The sequence below is a fragment of the Neofelis nebulosa genome, chromosome 5 (genome assembly GCF_028018385.1).
Source record: "Neofelis nebulosa isolate mNeoNeb1 chromosome 5, mNeoNeb1.pri, whole genome shotgun sequence".
NCBI lineage: Eukaryota > Metazoa > Chordata > Mammalia > Carnivora > Felidae > Neofelis > Neofelis nebulosa.
In genome coordinates, this window is record NC_080786.1 from 44,500,764 (window position 1) to 44,514,042 (window position 13,279).

The following is a 13,279-nucleotide window of genomic DNA, read 5'->3' on the forward strand; positions in this document are numbered from 1 at the left end:
CTCAGGTCATGATCTCACGGTTTGTGAGTTCAAGCCCTGCATCGGGCTCTGTGCTGACAGTTCAGAGCCTGGAGCCTGTTTCAGATTCTGTGTCCCCTCTCTCTGCTCCTCCCATGCTCATGCTCTGTCTCTCAATAACAAATGAACATTAAAAAGAAAAAATTTAAAAAAAAGAGAAAATATGGTAACTGTAAGACAGGAAAATGAAAATCGTGGTCTTTCCAAATAAAAAGTGTCAATTTAGTCTCAAGAACAAGAAAAGAGCATGGCCTCCCACTCTGACAGCTACATAATTAGTAATATTTCCTATGATAACATAGTTTATGCTATAATTATAAAAAAAAATTCATCTTGCAAAAAGTGGCTTCAGTTTAAAATGACAATGACTTAAGTAGTAGCCAAATTTCAGAGGACTCTGATGTAGCTATTTGTATTCCTGATGCTCCCTTTTACTTAAAGCCTACTAAGAAGATAAAATTACTTTCCCTATATTTCCCCATATGGTAAGTAGAATCTTACAGATTCGTGCCTATCAACCATAATTAAGTCATTTGAGTTCCTGGGCAGAGAGGGGTGGAGCTATGCAAACATGGGAAAAAGAGCCATTGCTATTCATTGATCGAACCATTAAATATGTATTTTAATGCCATAAGGTAGATCATTGTTTTCTTACATCCATCGTATACATTTTTGCAAAGTAGAGAAATAATGGGCTTATTCTGCTTTTATAATTAAAACATCACTTTCAAAGTTTGTAAAACTCACTGAACTAACCACAGTAATGGTAGAGTTGGGCTTGCTTGTTTTGTTTTTAAGAGAAATATTTAAGTTTGAATACAACAGTCATGGTAGTTTTATTTATTTATTTTTAATTTTATTAAGTAGGCTTTACACCCAGTGTGGAGCCCAATGCAGGGTTTGCACTCACAACCCTGAGATCAGGACCTGAGCTGAGATCAAGAGTCAGAACCTTGGTGATTTTAAAAGTAAATATAGGGGCGCCTGGGTGGCTCAGTCGGTTAAGCGGCCGACTTCGGCTCAGGTCATGATCTCACGGTCCGTGAGTTCAAGCCCTGCGTCGGGCTCTGTGCTGACAGCTCAGAGCCTGGAGCCTGTTTCAGATTCTGTGTCTCCCTCTCTCTGACCCTCCCCCGTTCATGCTCTGTCTCTGTCTCAAAAATAAATAAACATTAAAAAAAAATTTTTTTAAGTAAATATATTTATATTAGAAGCAATGTAGTATGATACTCTTTTCATGAAAATATTTTCTATCATTTATAAAAGAAAGGTAAAGAGAGGACAGTAGCCTATGATTATGTAAACTGTGGAAGGATAAGTTAAGGAGGGACTTAATACATACATTTAAATATATATGTATTTAAAAAATAGCCTGAGTGGCTCAGTTGGTTAAGCGTCTGACTTCAGCTCAGGCCATGATCTCACAGTTCGTGGGTTTGAGCCCCACGTCTGGATCTATGCTGACAGCTCAGAGCCTGGAATCTGCTTTGGATTCTGTGTCTCCCTTTCTACCCTCCCCCCCTCCCCCGCACTCTCTGTTCTTCAAAAATAAATGTTAAAAAATAAAATTAAAATAAATACAGAGAAGAGTGATATATTAGAGCAGGAACACTTTAATACAGCAGTTGGCAGAACTTCTTGACCATAAGGGCTGTGAAACACTACAAAGTATTATTTGTTTTCCTTTGGAGATTAAAAACTATACAGATAATTTTCCATTTAAATGTAATATTATGCAGAAAAAGAGGAACACAGGTAATTCTTCATTTAGATGTAATATTATGTAGAAAAAGAATTGGCTTAAATAATGTTTTGAGAGTCTCATTTTTTTTCCCACTAGTATGAAGGAAAAAAAGAAAAAAGGGAGTCAGGACCAACCCTATATGTACAACTCTCAGCCTGAGTCCTTTGGGGGCTGAGTAGTTTTGAATAGCTCAGTTTTCTGGAGAGCTATGTGTATAACATTTCAAGAATTAAAATTTTGAATGAAAATATTACTAAAATTGTATTTAAATTCCATGATCTTTATTCCTCCCTTCAGATTCCAAAGTTGTTTTTTTTAAATGAGTCATTCAAACTTACAGAAATTAAGAAGGAAAAGAAACAGCTATAATCTTACCACCCAGAAACCACTAGGAAGCGTACAGAACATAATTCAAGGCTATAAAATAATGAGATCCTCAGTCTACATGACTATTTTCTAAACCCTGTTACTATGCTGTATCTTATTATGCTAAATTTATACCCTTTTTGTCCAGTTCCAAAGACTAACCTCTTAACTTTCTCCAAAGAATATACCCTAAAAGGCCTCACAGTGTTATAATTTTAAGGACTCATACATCCTTCCACACATACATCCTTCACACACTCTTAATGATTTTTCATACTTTCCTTAGCAACAGATTCTCAGTTTTCAAAGCTATATTTTGTTTTTATGGTATCCCCACCACCTTTCCAATTTGCTGCTTTAAATTTGCTTAAGCTTGGTAACATCAATAACAAAAAAAGCTCACTGAAATCTTGTGAAACACAAAAAAGACTTCCAATGGGTGAAGTATATATAGACTTTGTGATATATATATATATTGGTCATTCCCTACTCAACAGCTCTGTTCTGACATATGTTACTATTCTGGTTTTGAGACACGAGCGATACAGCAATCCTGAAAAATCAACATACTTATAATCCAAAATGACTTACTAAAAATTGAGATAAAGACAGAAAGGCACATTACCCAGAGTCATGATACCTGCTCATACAGGAGCACAGAACAGTGATTACATCAGCAGAAAATATGTTCATATATTAGCTACAAAAAAAAAAAAAAAATCCAATGTGCCATAAAACAACAGGGCAAGGGAGTTCCTAAGGATGTGGAATGTTTAAACAAGAAAAGAAATAGGCTTATTCAGTGCCCTGTACTAAAAGTGAGCCTCACATTCAAAGAGTTAGGAGACTGATCCCAATTCATTCTGGCCCAAAAGGGTAAAGAAGGCAGAACATCAGAATGAATAAGGTTCGGAGAAAGGACGCCAGGGGAGCTTGACACAAATAACAAAAGACTAGTACCTGCTTTCTTGTTTTGACTGGGGTTAGATCAGTGTATATAGAAGAAAGGTTGCCTTGAAGGGACACAGTGCTATTATTTCAATCTTGGCTGGGGTCAGACCTGCTTATCTTCTACCAAATGTAGATAAATAAGAAGCCTCACAGAATGTTGGCAGGCACGTTGCTTTTAAACCTGATGACATCCTACTATCACTTCATGTAATATATAAAGTGTTTTTTTAGTTTGTGAGGTTGTTAACATGAAAGCTTCATTAACCAAGTTATCATGATTATTAAAAATTATTTGATTATAGTTTATTAATATCTAATATTAGTTATTTTGCCACTGCAGAACATATACTTGTGACAATTAAATGGGTAGCAATTAAAATTGTGTTTTTCTTCCACTGGTCTCTGTTCCCTACTAGATTCTCTCTCTCTCTTTTTTTAGAGAGAGAGAGAGAGAGGGTGCAAGTGAGCAAGGGGCAGAGAAAGAGAGAGAGAGAGAAAGAGAAGCAGGGCTCACCCGAAGGGGGTGTTCAAGCTCACTCGATGTGGGACTCGAACTCCTGAACCATGAGATCATGACCTGAGCCGAGGTCAGATGCTTAACAACTGAGCCACCCAGGCACCCCCAGACTTTTTTTTTTTAATTTTTATTTATTTTTTTAAATTTACATGCAAGTTAGTTAGCATATAGTGCAACAATGATTTCAGGAGTAGATTCCTAAATGCCCCTTACCCATTTAGTCCATACCCCCTCCCACAGCCCCTTCAGTAACTCTGTTTGTTCTCCGTATTTAAGAGTCTCTTATATTTTTGTCCCCCTCCCTTTTATTATTTTTGCTTCCCTTCCCTTATGTTCATCTGTTTTGTATGTTAAAGTCCTCATATGAATGAAGTCATGATAGCTTTCTCTAATTTCGCTTAGCATAAACACCCTCTAGTTCCATCCACGTTATTGCAAATGGCAAGATTTAAATTTTTTTGATGGCCGAGTAATACTCTGTTGTATATATACACGGTGTATATATATATATATACCCCCCACATCTTCTTTATCCATTCATCCATTGATGGACATTTGGGCTCTTCTTATACTTTGGCTATTGTTGATAGTGCTGCTCTAAACATGGGGGTGCACGTGTCCCTTCGAAACAGCACACTTGTATCCTGTGGATAAATACCCAGTAGTGCAATTGCTGGGTCGTAGGGTAGTTCTAGTTTTAATTTTTTGAGGAAGCTCCATACTGTTTTCCAGAGTGGCTGCCCCAGTTTTCATTCCCACCAGCAGGGCAAAAGAGATCCTCTTTCTCCACATCCTTGCTAACATACATGGTTGCCTGAGTTGTTAATGTTTGCCATTCTGACAGGTGTGAGGTGGTATCTCAGTGTGCTTTTGATTTGTATTTTCCTGATGATGAGTGATGTGGAGCATTTTTTCATGTGTCGGTTGGCCATCTGGATGTCTTCTTTGGAGAAGTGTCTATTCATGTCTTCTGCCAGTTTCTTCACTGTATTATTTGTTTTTTGGGTGTTGAGTTTGATAAGTTCTTTATAGATTTTGTATGCTAACCCTTTATCTGATATGTCGTTTGCAAGTATCTTCTCCCATTCTGTCGGTTGCCTTTTAGTTTTGCTGTTTTGCTGTTTCCTTCACTGTGTAGAAGCTTTTTATTTTGATGAGGTCCCAATAGTTCATTTTTACCGACTCTCTCTTAAGAGAAGAAACACAATGTCACTCTGACCCGAAAATCTCTAATTCTTAGGATGCAAGGCATTGATAGAACCCAGATTGCAGCTTTGAGTCTGATGGCTCTAAAGGTGTTCCTGGATTGCTCCATGGGGATGAGGCTCTCAGAATAAGATATATATACATTTAAGACTGAACCCCCACCCTTGTGTTTTTTTTTCTCCTTAAGTCTGCTACTCCTTAAGTCTCCCTGTGTCCCTGTACTCTATCAGGCTAATCCGACACATCAGTATCTGAGTTTTTCAAGCCGACAGTTTATAGTTACTAAAAAACAAACAAATCAAGTTTGTAAAGAAGAAGGGATATTTACACGTAGTAAACATGGACTCCTGCCCTTTTTATATACTGCATCCAAAAAAAATGACAAAAAGTCACTGTAATTTATATTTAGATAACAAGTGATTATATTACTCTTACATTTACTGTGTATAAATGTAAATGACAGCGTGTCTCTTAGATGTTTTGCATACTAGGGAAAAAAAAGTGGTCCTTGATAAAATGTAACATATGATCACACAAATTTGAGTACTATTTAAGCAAATTAGCCATGACAACTCAAACTTAAGCAACATAGTATTTATTACCTTTACTAACCAGGAAAAATGCATGAACCCCCTAAACAATGTAGCATTTAAAAAAATTCATATTTACTTCCAACTATTCCATAGCTACTAACATTGTGGGTGCTTTTAAAAGTCAAAAACAATGAACTGTCTAAAAATATTCTGAATAGCAGTAATATTACATTGTGAATTTTATTTTCAAATTTTGGTCAATAAAGAACAGTAAGGTTAAGCAATCAAAAGAAGTATGAATAAAAGACATTCATATACACCAAAGATATGAATAGGACAGATTCACTTCCAGTTGATTCAATTGTACATACACTTTTAACATATAAAATACATCTTAATTAGTCAAGAAACAGACCACATTTAGCACCAGGAAAGGAACTTTACTTTAGCATTTTTTTTTTTTTAATGTTTATTTATTTATTTTGAGAGAGAGACAGAGTGCAAGCAGGGGAAGGCCAGAGAGAAAGGGAGAGAAAATCTCCACGCTAATAGCTCAGAGCCCAATGCAGGGCTTGATCACATGAACTATGAGATCATGACCTGAGCCCAAATCAAGAGTCAGACGCTTAACCAACTAGCCACCCAGGCACCTCTTAACTTTAGCTTTTGATCATGACCTCAATATCTTGTCATAGAAAAAGAAATTTCATGGGAACTATATGTATTTATCACTGTAATTAATAAAAAATTAAAAAAGTAACTGTTGCATTATCAATATGTGAGTGATTCAGTGATTCCAGTCCTGAAAACTGGAACTACTTGATATTGCGCACAACTCTCCTACAGTGGTTTGTTTTCATCTCCTCCAATGCTTGTTCCAATTGCTGAACCAAATGGAGCAGAGTGGCTGGGTCTGTCTGCAGAACTTTGGTGTTGTGATCTCCATTCTGATTAAGGTGTAGCTTTATAGTCACTGATGGTTTTATCTGTTGCCTGAGGCTTCTGCTTGCAAGCTTCATTTTAAATGGAGTAAGAGAATAACTAATTATCATGCTGAACATGTAATATTTATAATTACCTTATATCATATACAAAAGTCAAATTTCATATAAATCATAGACTTCAAAATGAAAAATGAACTTTAAAACCTTTGGAAAGAAAAAAGGCATGACAATGTATATGCAACCTTGCCCGGCAGAAGGATTTCTTAAACATGATATAAAAGGCACAAACCACAAAGAAAAAAACTGATAAGCTGAAATACATTTAAATTATTAACACTTTCTTTCAAGAATACCTAAAGATGGTGGAAAAACAATCCACAAACTGATAAGATATTTTATGACGCATAGAACCCCCTCCCCCAACAAAAGATCAGTATTCAGAATGCATGAAATTTAATCAGAATGTTCTGATTAAAAACAACAACAAACCCCATAAGACCAAGAAAAATGTGCAGAAGACCTAAGTAAGCAATTCACAAAAGAAGTAACACAAATAGATAAACATAGGAAAACATGTTCAACTTTTTATTAGTAATTAGGAAAATGGCAATAAAAACATAACATACTATTTTACACATATCAGACTGGTGAGAATTAAAAACCTACCCATGTGGGGCACTGCAAGTGATAGGAATGGGAACTCTCATCCACTGCTGGTCAGAGTGGTAAGAGAATAACTTTGGAAAACAATATAATAGTACCATCAATTCCACTCCTAGGTATATACCTTGAGTTCTTACATATATACGTATATTCACAATAGTATTTGTTTCCAAGAGTCAAAAATTAGAAACATTTCAAATACTCTTTAACAACAGAATGGATGTATTGAGAATATTCCTAAAAATAAAATGCTTACTAAATGTCAATAAAAAGAAACAAACTACAGCAATATAAATTGTCATGGATAATTCTAAAAAGAAAATGTTCAATCAGAAAAGCAAGTTGCAGAAGAATACATAAAAACTAAAGTTTAATGAAAAAATGTGTTACACTAATTGTTGCACCATATGCTAACTAATTTGGATGTAAATTAAAAAAAATTAAAAAAAGATAAAGTACTCACTGGCCAAATGGGGAAAAAAAACCCAAAAACTATAAAGAAAGGATTAACATCAAATTCAGGAAAATGGTTACCTCAGGGAAGTGTGAGGGGTTGTAACTGTGGTAGGTCACAGATGGTTTCATTGTATTTCTTTAAAAAAAAACATTTTTAATTATTTATTTTTGAGAAAGAGAGACACAGAGTGCGAGTGGGGGAGGGGCAGTGAGAAAGGGAGACAGAATCTGAAGCAGGCTCCAGGCTCTGGGCTGTCAGCAAAGAGCCTGACGCAGGGCTCGAACTCATGAACATCGAGATCATGACCTGAGCTTAAGTCAGATGTTTAACCAACTGAGCCACTCAGGTACCCCTCAGTGTATTTAAGCTTAGCAATGGGTACTTGTTTTACTATTATTCTTTAAACTGAGTATCTATAATCTTTATTTGTATGATATATTCTGAATTTTTTTTAAATGTACTATTGACATATTTTTAAAAGAAAAAAAAAGAAAACTACTAGAAACAATGGCTAACTTGAAAGCGAAGGCATTTAGCTCTAGCACCAACTGTTCTTTAAAGACCATTCTTCCTTAAAAGGAGCCAGGAGCTCCTTAAAGGAGTAACTGATTAGAGGTCTGGGATAACAACTGTGCAAGATTGAGCCTGAAACATCTTGCTATACAGGAAAGCAAGATTGTTACCTAAAATTATTGGAGTCACATCAAAAGGACAAGAAGCCCAACTGAAGAGACTTCCGAGTGAGCAAAAATCTAACCCTGAGATTTCAGGATTAATTTATACCACAACACAGAATATTCTGACTAATAACTTCTTCCAATTAATTCTAGATGATCTGGCTTCCAAAAGAACCCACGATACTGAAATTTAATGTCTAAAAATAATTTGGAAACAACAGATCAATCCCCTTGAGTGAGCCAGTCCCCAAAATAATACAGATACTTATAAGTTAAAGTGTCTCTTTAAGATCATTTCTCCAGTACAGAAAATTATAGATATGAAAGATAGGTAAACTATAAATATGATGACTGAAAATACTACTTATTGATTCACTTACACATTGTTTATACTTCTTTTTCCTCTATATCTGCATTGATAGACAGGGACCAAATGTATCTAGGTGTATAAACCATAAATTTTTCATCCAAAGACTCAATCTATCCTCAAACTTTTACACAACATAATATCTAAATTAATATCCTTTACAAATAAGCATCTATATCATTCTTTAAAATTTCCGGATGAAGGTTATACAACATCCCTAACAAACACCTAGTGAGACATATTTAGACCTAATTTTTTTCTCAGAAATGAATTTCAAGGACAGTACTACAGGATAAAGAACAGTAGCCCACAAGGTTCCTGATTAGGACTTATGTTCTGTCCTTCTCTTTGTAAAAATAACAAAAGCAATTTAAATGGATCAGTCCTAAAGGTAAATCGTCCCTCACCAATCTCAGATGCATTCAATTTACTTATGTTATTAAGTGCATTAATTGTGCTGGCAATTTATGAAGGGAAATGTTTCTACTAGAAACTGAACTATGATGATTAATGTATTTCTCATAAGCAACTGCACAATTAGATGGTAATTGTCCATTCACTACCAGTGTCCATGAGACAAATTAGTTACTCAAAAATGAAACATCCTGTAACTTGTCACTAGTTTCCTAGCAATTCAGCTGATCTTCATCTGACAAGTCTTCCTCCTATAAAGAAGAATCTACTCCAATTAAAATCCCTTGTAATAATTTTGACTAATGAGCTCAGAAAATCAATTAGTTCTCTAAGTAGCTTTTTTACCCCTTAAACGCATTTTACCACATGAAGCAATATTCATTCAGTATACACTCAACTTTAAACTATATTCGTTCTTGCAGTAACACACTATTCAAACCCATTGCACTGGGAAAATGAGTTCTCCCAAGTTTTAGAAAATTCAATTGCTTGTTTCTAATTTCTAAAAATGTCTTCATAATGGAAAAACTCAATGCAAATCAATAAAGCCAAAAAAAAATAACTTCTATGGGCTACCAGAACCCAAAAGTCAGAAATTACCCACACCCAAGAGAGAGCTAAAGATTTACAAGATAAATTACTACTGAATCTCATAAACATGACCATCTCACATCTCCTCCACCTGGTTATTATGAAAGGACCTAAACATAGAAGCTTGGCCACAGTGATCTCCTCCTTCCCATAGCCCCACAGGATTTGCTGCTTATGATGTCTCCCAAGAGCACGAACTGTGTCTGATTCTTTAAATCCACAATACCTAACACATGATAACTGTACAAGAAATATTTGATAAATAATTTAAGAAGCTACTTACCCTCCCCCACCTTTTTTTATATTCAGCACTGAATGCCTATTATGTACCAGGCATTGTGCTGGGGACACAGTACTGAACAAGACACAGTACCTGCCCTTATAGAGCCTACAATCTGGTTTATACCATACGCTGTGTTTATACCTATTCAAGCACTCATTACACTGGATTATAACTGCTAAATCCTCTAACTGAATTTCTGTATCCTGTTTGGACCATCTTACCACCATTCAAATCAGGAAGAATCCACTATAACAGTAATTTACAAACTTTATTGCAAATTAGAATTACCTGGGTAACAAGCGGAACTCTAAAAAATTCTGATGCTCGGACCAAACCCCATAACAATAAAGCAGAATCTCTGGGGCGGAACATAGATATGAAAATATTTTAAGACTATCCAGGCCTTTCCAATATGCAGTCAAGTTTGGGAACTAGTGTGCAACCTATTCAAAGCTCATTCCCTTATGCTTATGCTGCCTCCTCTTCCAAGAACATTAACCCTGGTTTTCTCTATTTATTGACCCTTCTGAAATTTTACCTCCTTTTGTTTAAGCTTTCCTGGATTCTGCAAGCTTCCACTGAACGACCTAAGCTATGTTTGTGAAGTACAGTACATAGCTGTAACTTTATGTATACAACTATATTCCCCCCCTCCAGTAACTTATAACTATCTGTAATTACCAGTTATTTTGAGAACACCTAATATCCCTGAGTATATAACATCTTTTCCAATTGAGAAAATGTCTCATACTTCTTTTGTGTACCAATGCATTTGGCACAGCTCTAATCAGCAAATGATGACATTCAATAAACATCTATTAGCTGTCACTGCTTGATAAAGGGCTACATACAAGAGTCTGAGAACTCCCTTTCGGTTATCAATGTGGCTTTGCAAATGACTGAATCTTACAAACGTAATGTGTAAAAGCAGCCAGACACAAAAGAATATTTACTGAATCATTTCATATATAGAAAGTTAAAGAACAAGTAAAAGTAATCTATGTATTTGAAGTCAGGGTGCTCGTTAACCTTTGGAAAGGAAAGAAGGAGAATTGGTAAGAAGCAAAGAGGATGCTTTTGGGGTGCCTGTCATGGGCAAGTCTTGGTTTTATGGGTGTTTTTACCATGTGATAATTCACTGAGCTATACAATGACGTATGCACTTTAATCCATGTATGTTTTGCTTAGGCATAAAAGTTTTTAAAAATCAAATACTGCTTTAAAAATTTGCATGACCATCTCCTTACCAAAAGAACCTATTTGTTACAAACTTTGCAAGTGAAACTGATATAAACACATTAAGCATATCAGAAAATGAACTATTTGTAAAATGGTCTCAGAATAAACATTAAAAAAATAAAGTTTCAAACCAAAGTTCAGTTAAGGTGGTAAAGAATACAATAAGCCTGAGGACATAAACCAAAATTAATCTTATAGTTTGTCAGGTGGGGGGGGGGGGGAACCATACCTGTACATCTAGTCTCCATTCAAGGCTGTGGTAAGTGGGAAGGTCTGGTGCCAATTCACTCAGAATAGTTCTGATCTCTTTTCTGTTGTCTAGATAAAGCTGAAGCAATAATTTGTTCAATTCTTCAGAGAATCCCAGAACAAAAACAGAATCTTGGAAATCCAGTTCAGAAATCTGAAAGTGAATCAAGTTTAACAGAACATCAAATTTATGTTTGTCTAGAAATGCTAAAATATTTGATATACACAAAAGAATATGATATCTCCTAATTCTTTTCTGCCTGGTAAAAGAAACAACATCCTTTATAGAGATAACTCTTACCCACTATTTTGAAGTCTGAGTTTCTGATACATAAAAATACTTGTATTAAAGCATAAAAAGAATTATTAAAATGCCCAGTTTCTCAGGGTGCCTGGGGGCTCAGTCGGTTGGGCCTCTGACTTCAGCTCAGGTCATGATCTCACAGCTCGTGGGTATGAGCCCCATGTTGGGCTCTGTGCTGACAGCTCAGAGCCTGGAGCCTGCTTCCGATTCTGTGTCTCCCTCTGTGCCCCTCCCCCACTCGTGCTCTGTCTCTGTCTCTCAAAAATAAATAAACGTTAAAAAAAATTTTTTTTAAATGCCCAGTTTCCCTCCTATTCTCCGTCAAGTCAGATACTGCTAATATGCAAAAAAATAAAAAATAAAAATAAAATCATTTATTCCTCCCCCTTCCTAGGATAACCACTATTGTATATGGCTTAATAACATGCAGAATTAGAGGGAATTCTAATTTATACTAGCAAGAGGCTTTCATACCAGCAGATCACATTACAGCCATATTGTTTAGGCATGGCTTCACTAAATCAATTATAAACTATTAACAACATTACTAAAATAAGCACGTGCCTGCCAGGGCTATGAGGCTATGATGCAGAGTATACTGGAGCTTTTCAAGGTTGAATACAAACACTCCACAGAAGCCCTTACCATAAGCTTTGAACTTTCAGTGAGGAGGTATGTTAATCCTTCCACACCATGCTGGACAGTGTCACTGCTCACATTTAGTTTTCCTGGGAAAAAAGGAAAAAAAGCAAATAAATTATTGTGTGATATTTATCCTTTTATTCAAATTCTTATTTAGGAATAAATATTATCCATTATTCCATATTTGCAAACACTACGATGAAAAATAATGACTTAGAAATAGACTCCTGTCCATTCTCCACTGCTGGACAAATGCTTTGGGTATCTGCCGCCGTGTAACCTTCTTTTCAAAATGCAGACCCGTGGAGACAGACTAGCATCAGACATACAGTCCTTAGTCCTTCTCTTGAATGTCCAGCTACTTCAAGTCTGGCATAAGTGGAATTCAAGGGCTGACAATCTCAGAAACTACCCTGTCCGGCAGGGAAAAAACAATACTGCAGCAAAAGCGGATATTTGAACTAATTATAACCAAACACTTGCATGATATTAATGGCTCACCCAACTATTTCACACGCTTTGGTGCATTTAAGCATCATAGTATCTTTGGCAGATGGTAGTATGTCCATTTTACGGATGACAGCACCGACTTAATAGAAGCTTTAAAAATCTCAAAGCTACTTAGGGGATGGGCAGGATTTGCGCCCTGAAGAGCCTTTCTGCTTTTATTCTACCACAATGAGAACTAGACCATTGGAGCTGCAAAAACCCCTATCTCTCCAGGGTGCCAAAGAATGGCCCGCACTTCCCCGCGAAGTGCCTCTCCCAGGCTTACTGGCGGCGCCTTCGTAGATCTTGGGGTTCGAGCCTCGCCTCAGGAATTCCACCGCAATCCGCCCAAACTCGGCGACCACTGCAAGGGAAACCAGGAGACCGTGAGTGCCGGGCACACCCCTTGTTCCCCTCCCCAGACCACAGAACACCACCCTCCGCGGCCGCGTCCCCTGACCCGTGCTGTCCACTTGCGGCAGAAAGGCCAGGTGCTCTTTATGCTCCTCCGAAAGGTCCAGCAGCATCTTCCCAAGTCAGAGGACTTTACTCGGCAGTGTTGACCCCGCCCTCGCTACTTCCGGGGCCAGCGTCCAAACGCAAAGAAGCTCCGGCTTCTCCACAT

General features: G+C 36.7%; 1 protein-coding gene across 1 annotated transcript; it reads right to left on the reverse strand.

Moving 5' to 3' along the window:
• Window positions 1–5,381: 5,381 nt before the first annotated feature.
• Window positions 5,382–13,246, reverse strand: COMMD2 (COMM domain containing 2). The gene is made up of 5 exons (XM_058730193.1): window positions 13,115–13,246; window positions 12,941–13,018; window positions 12,169–12,251; window positions 11,200–11,373; window positions 5,382–6,348 (listed from the first exon to the last, which is right to left on the reverse strand). The coding sequence occupies exons 1-5, from the start codon at window positions 13,179–13,181 to the stop codon at window positions 6,151–6,153; spliced, it is 600 nt and encodes a 199-aa protein (XP_058586176.1). The 5' UTR covers window positions 13,182–13,246; the 3' UTR covers window positions 5,382–6,150.
• Window positions 13,247–13,279: the final 33 nt, after the last annotated feature.

Bases quoted from the DNA above. Each gene is read 5' to 3' on its own strand.
- COMMD2 (XM_058730193.1), bottom strand. From the start codon at position 13,181: ATGCTGCTGGACCTTTCGGAGGAGCATAAAGAGCACCTGGCCTTTCTG. The intron at 12,252-12,940 runs GTAAGCCTGGGA...CTTTTTTCCCAG, and splicing joins GATCTACGAAGGCGCCGCCA to GAAAACTAAATGTGAGCAGT. The intron at 6,349-11,199 runs GTATGGTTCCCC...TTTAAAATGAAG, and splicing joins AATGGAGACTAGATGTACAG to CTTGCAAGCAGAAGCCTCAG.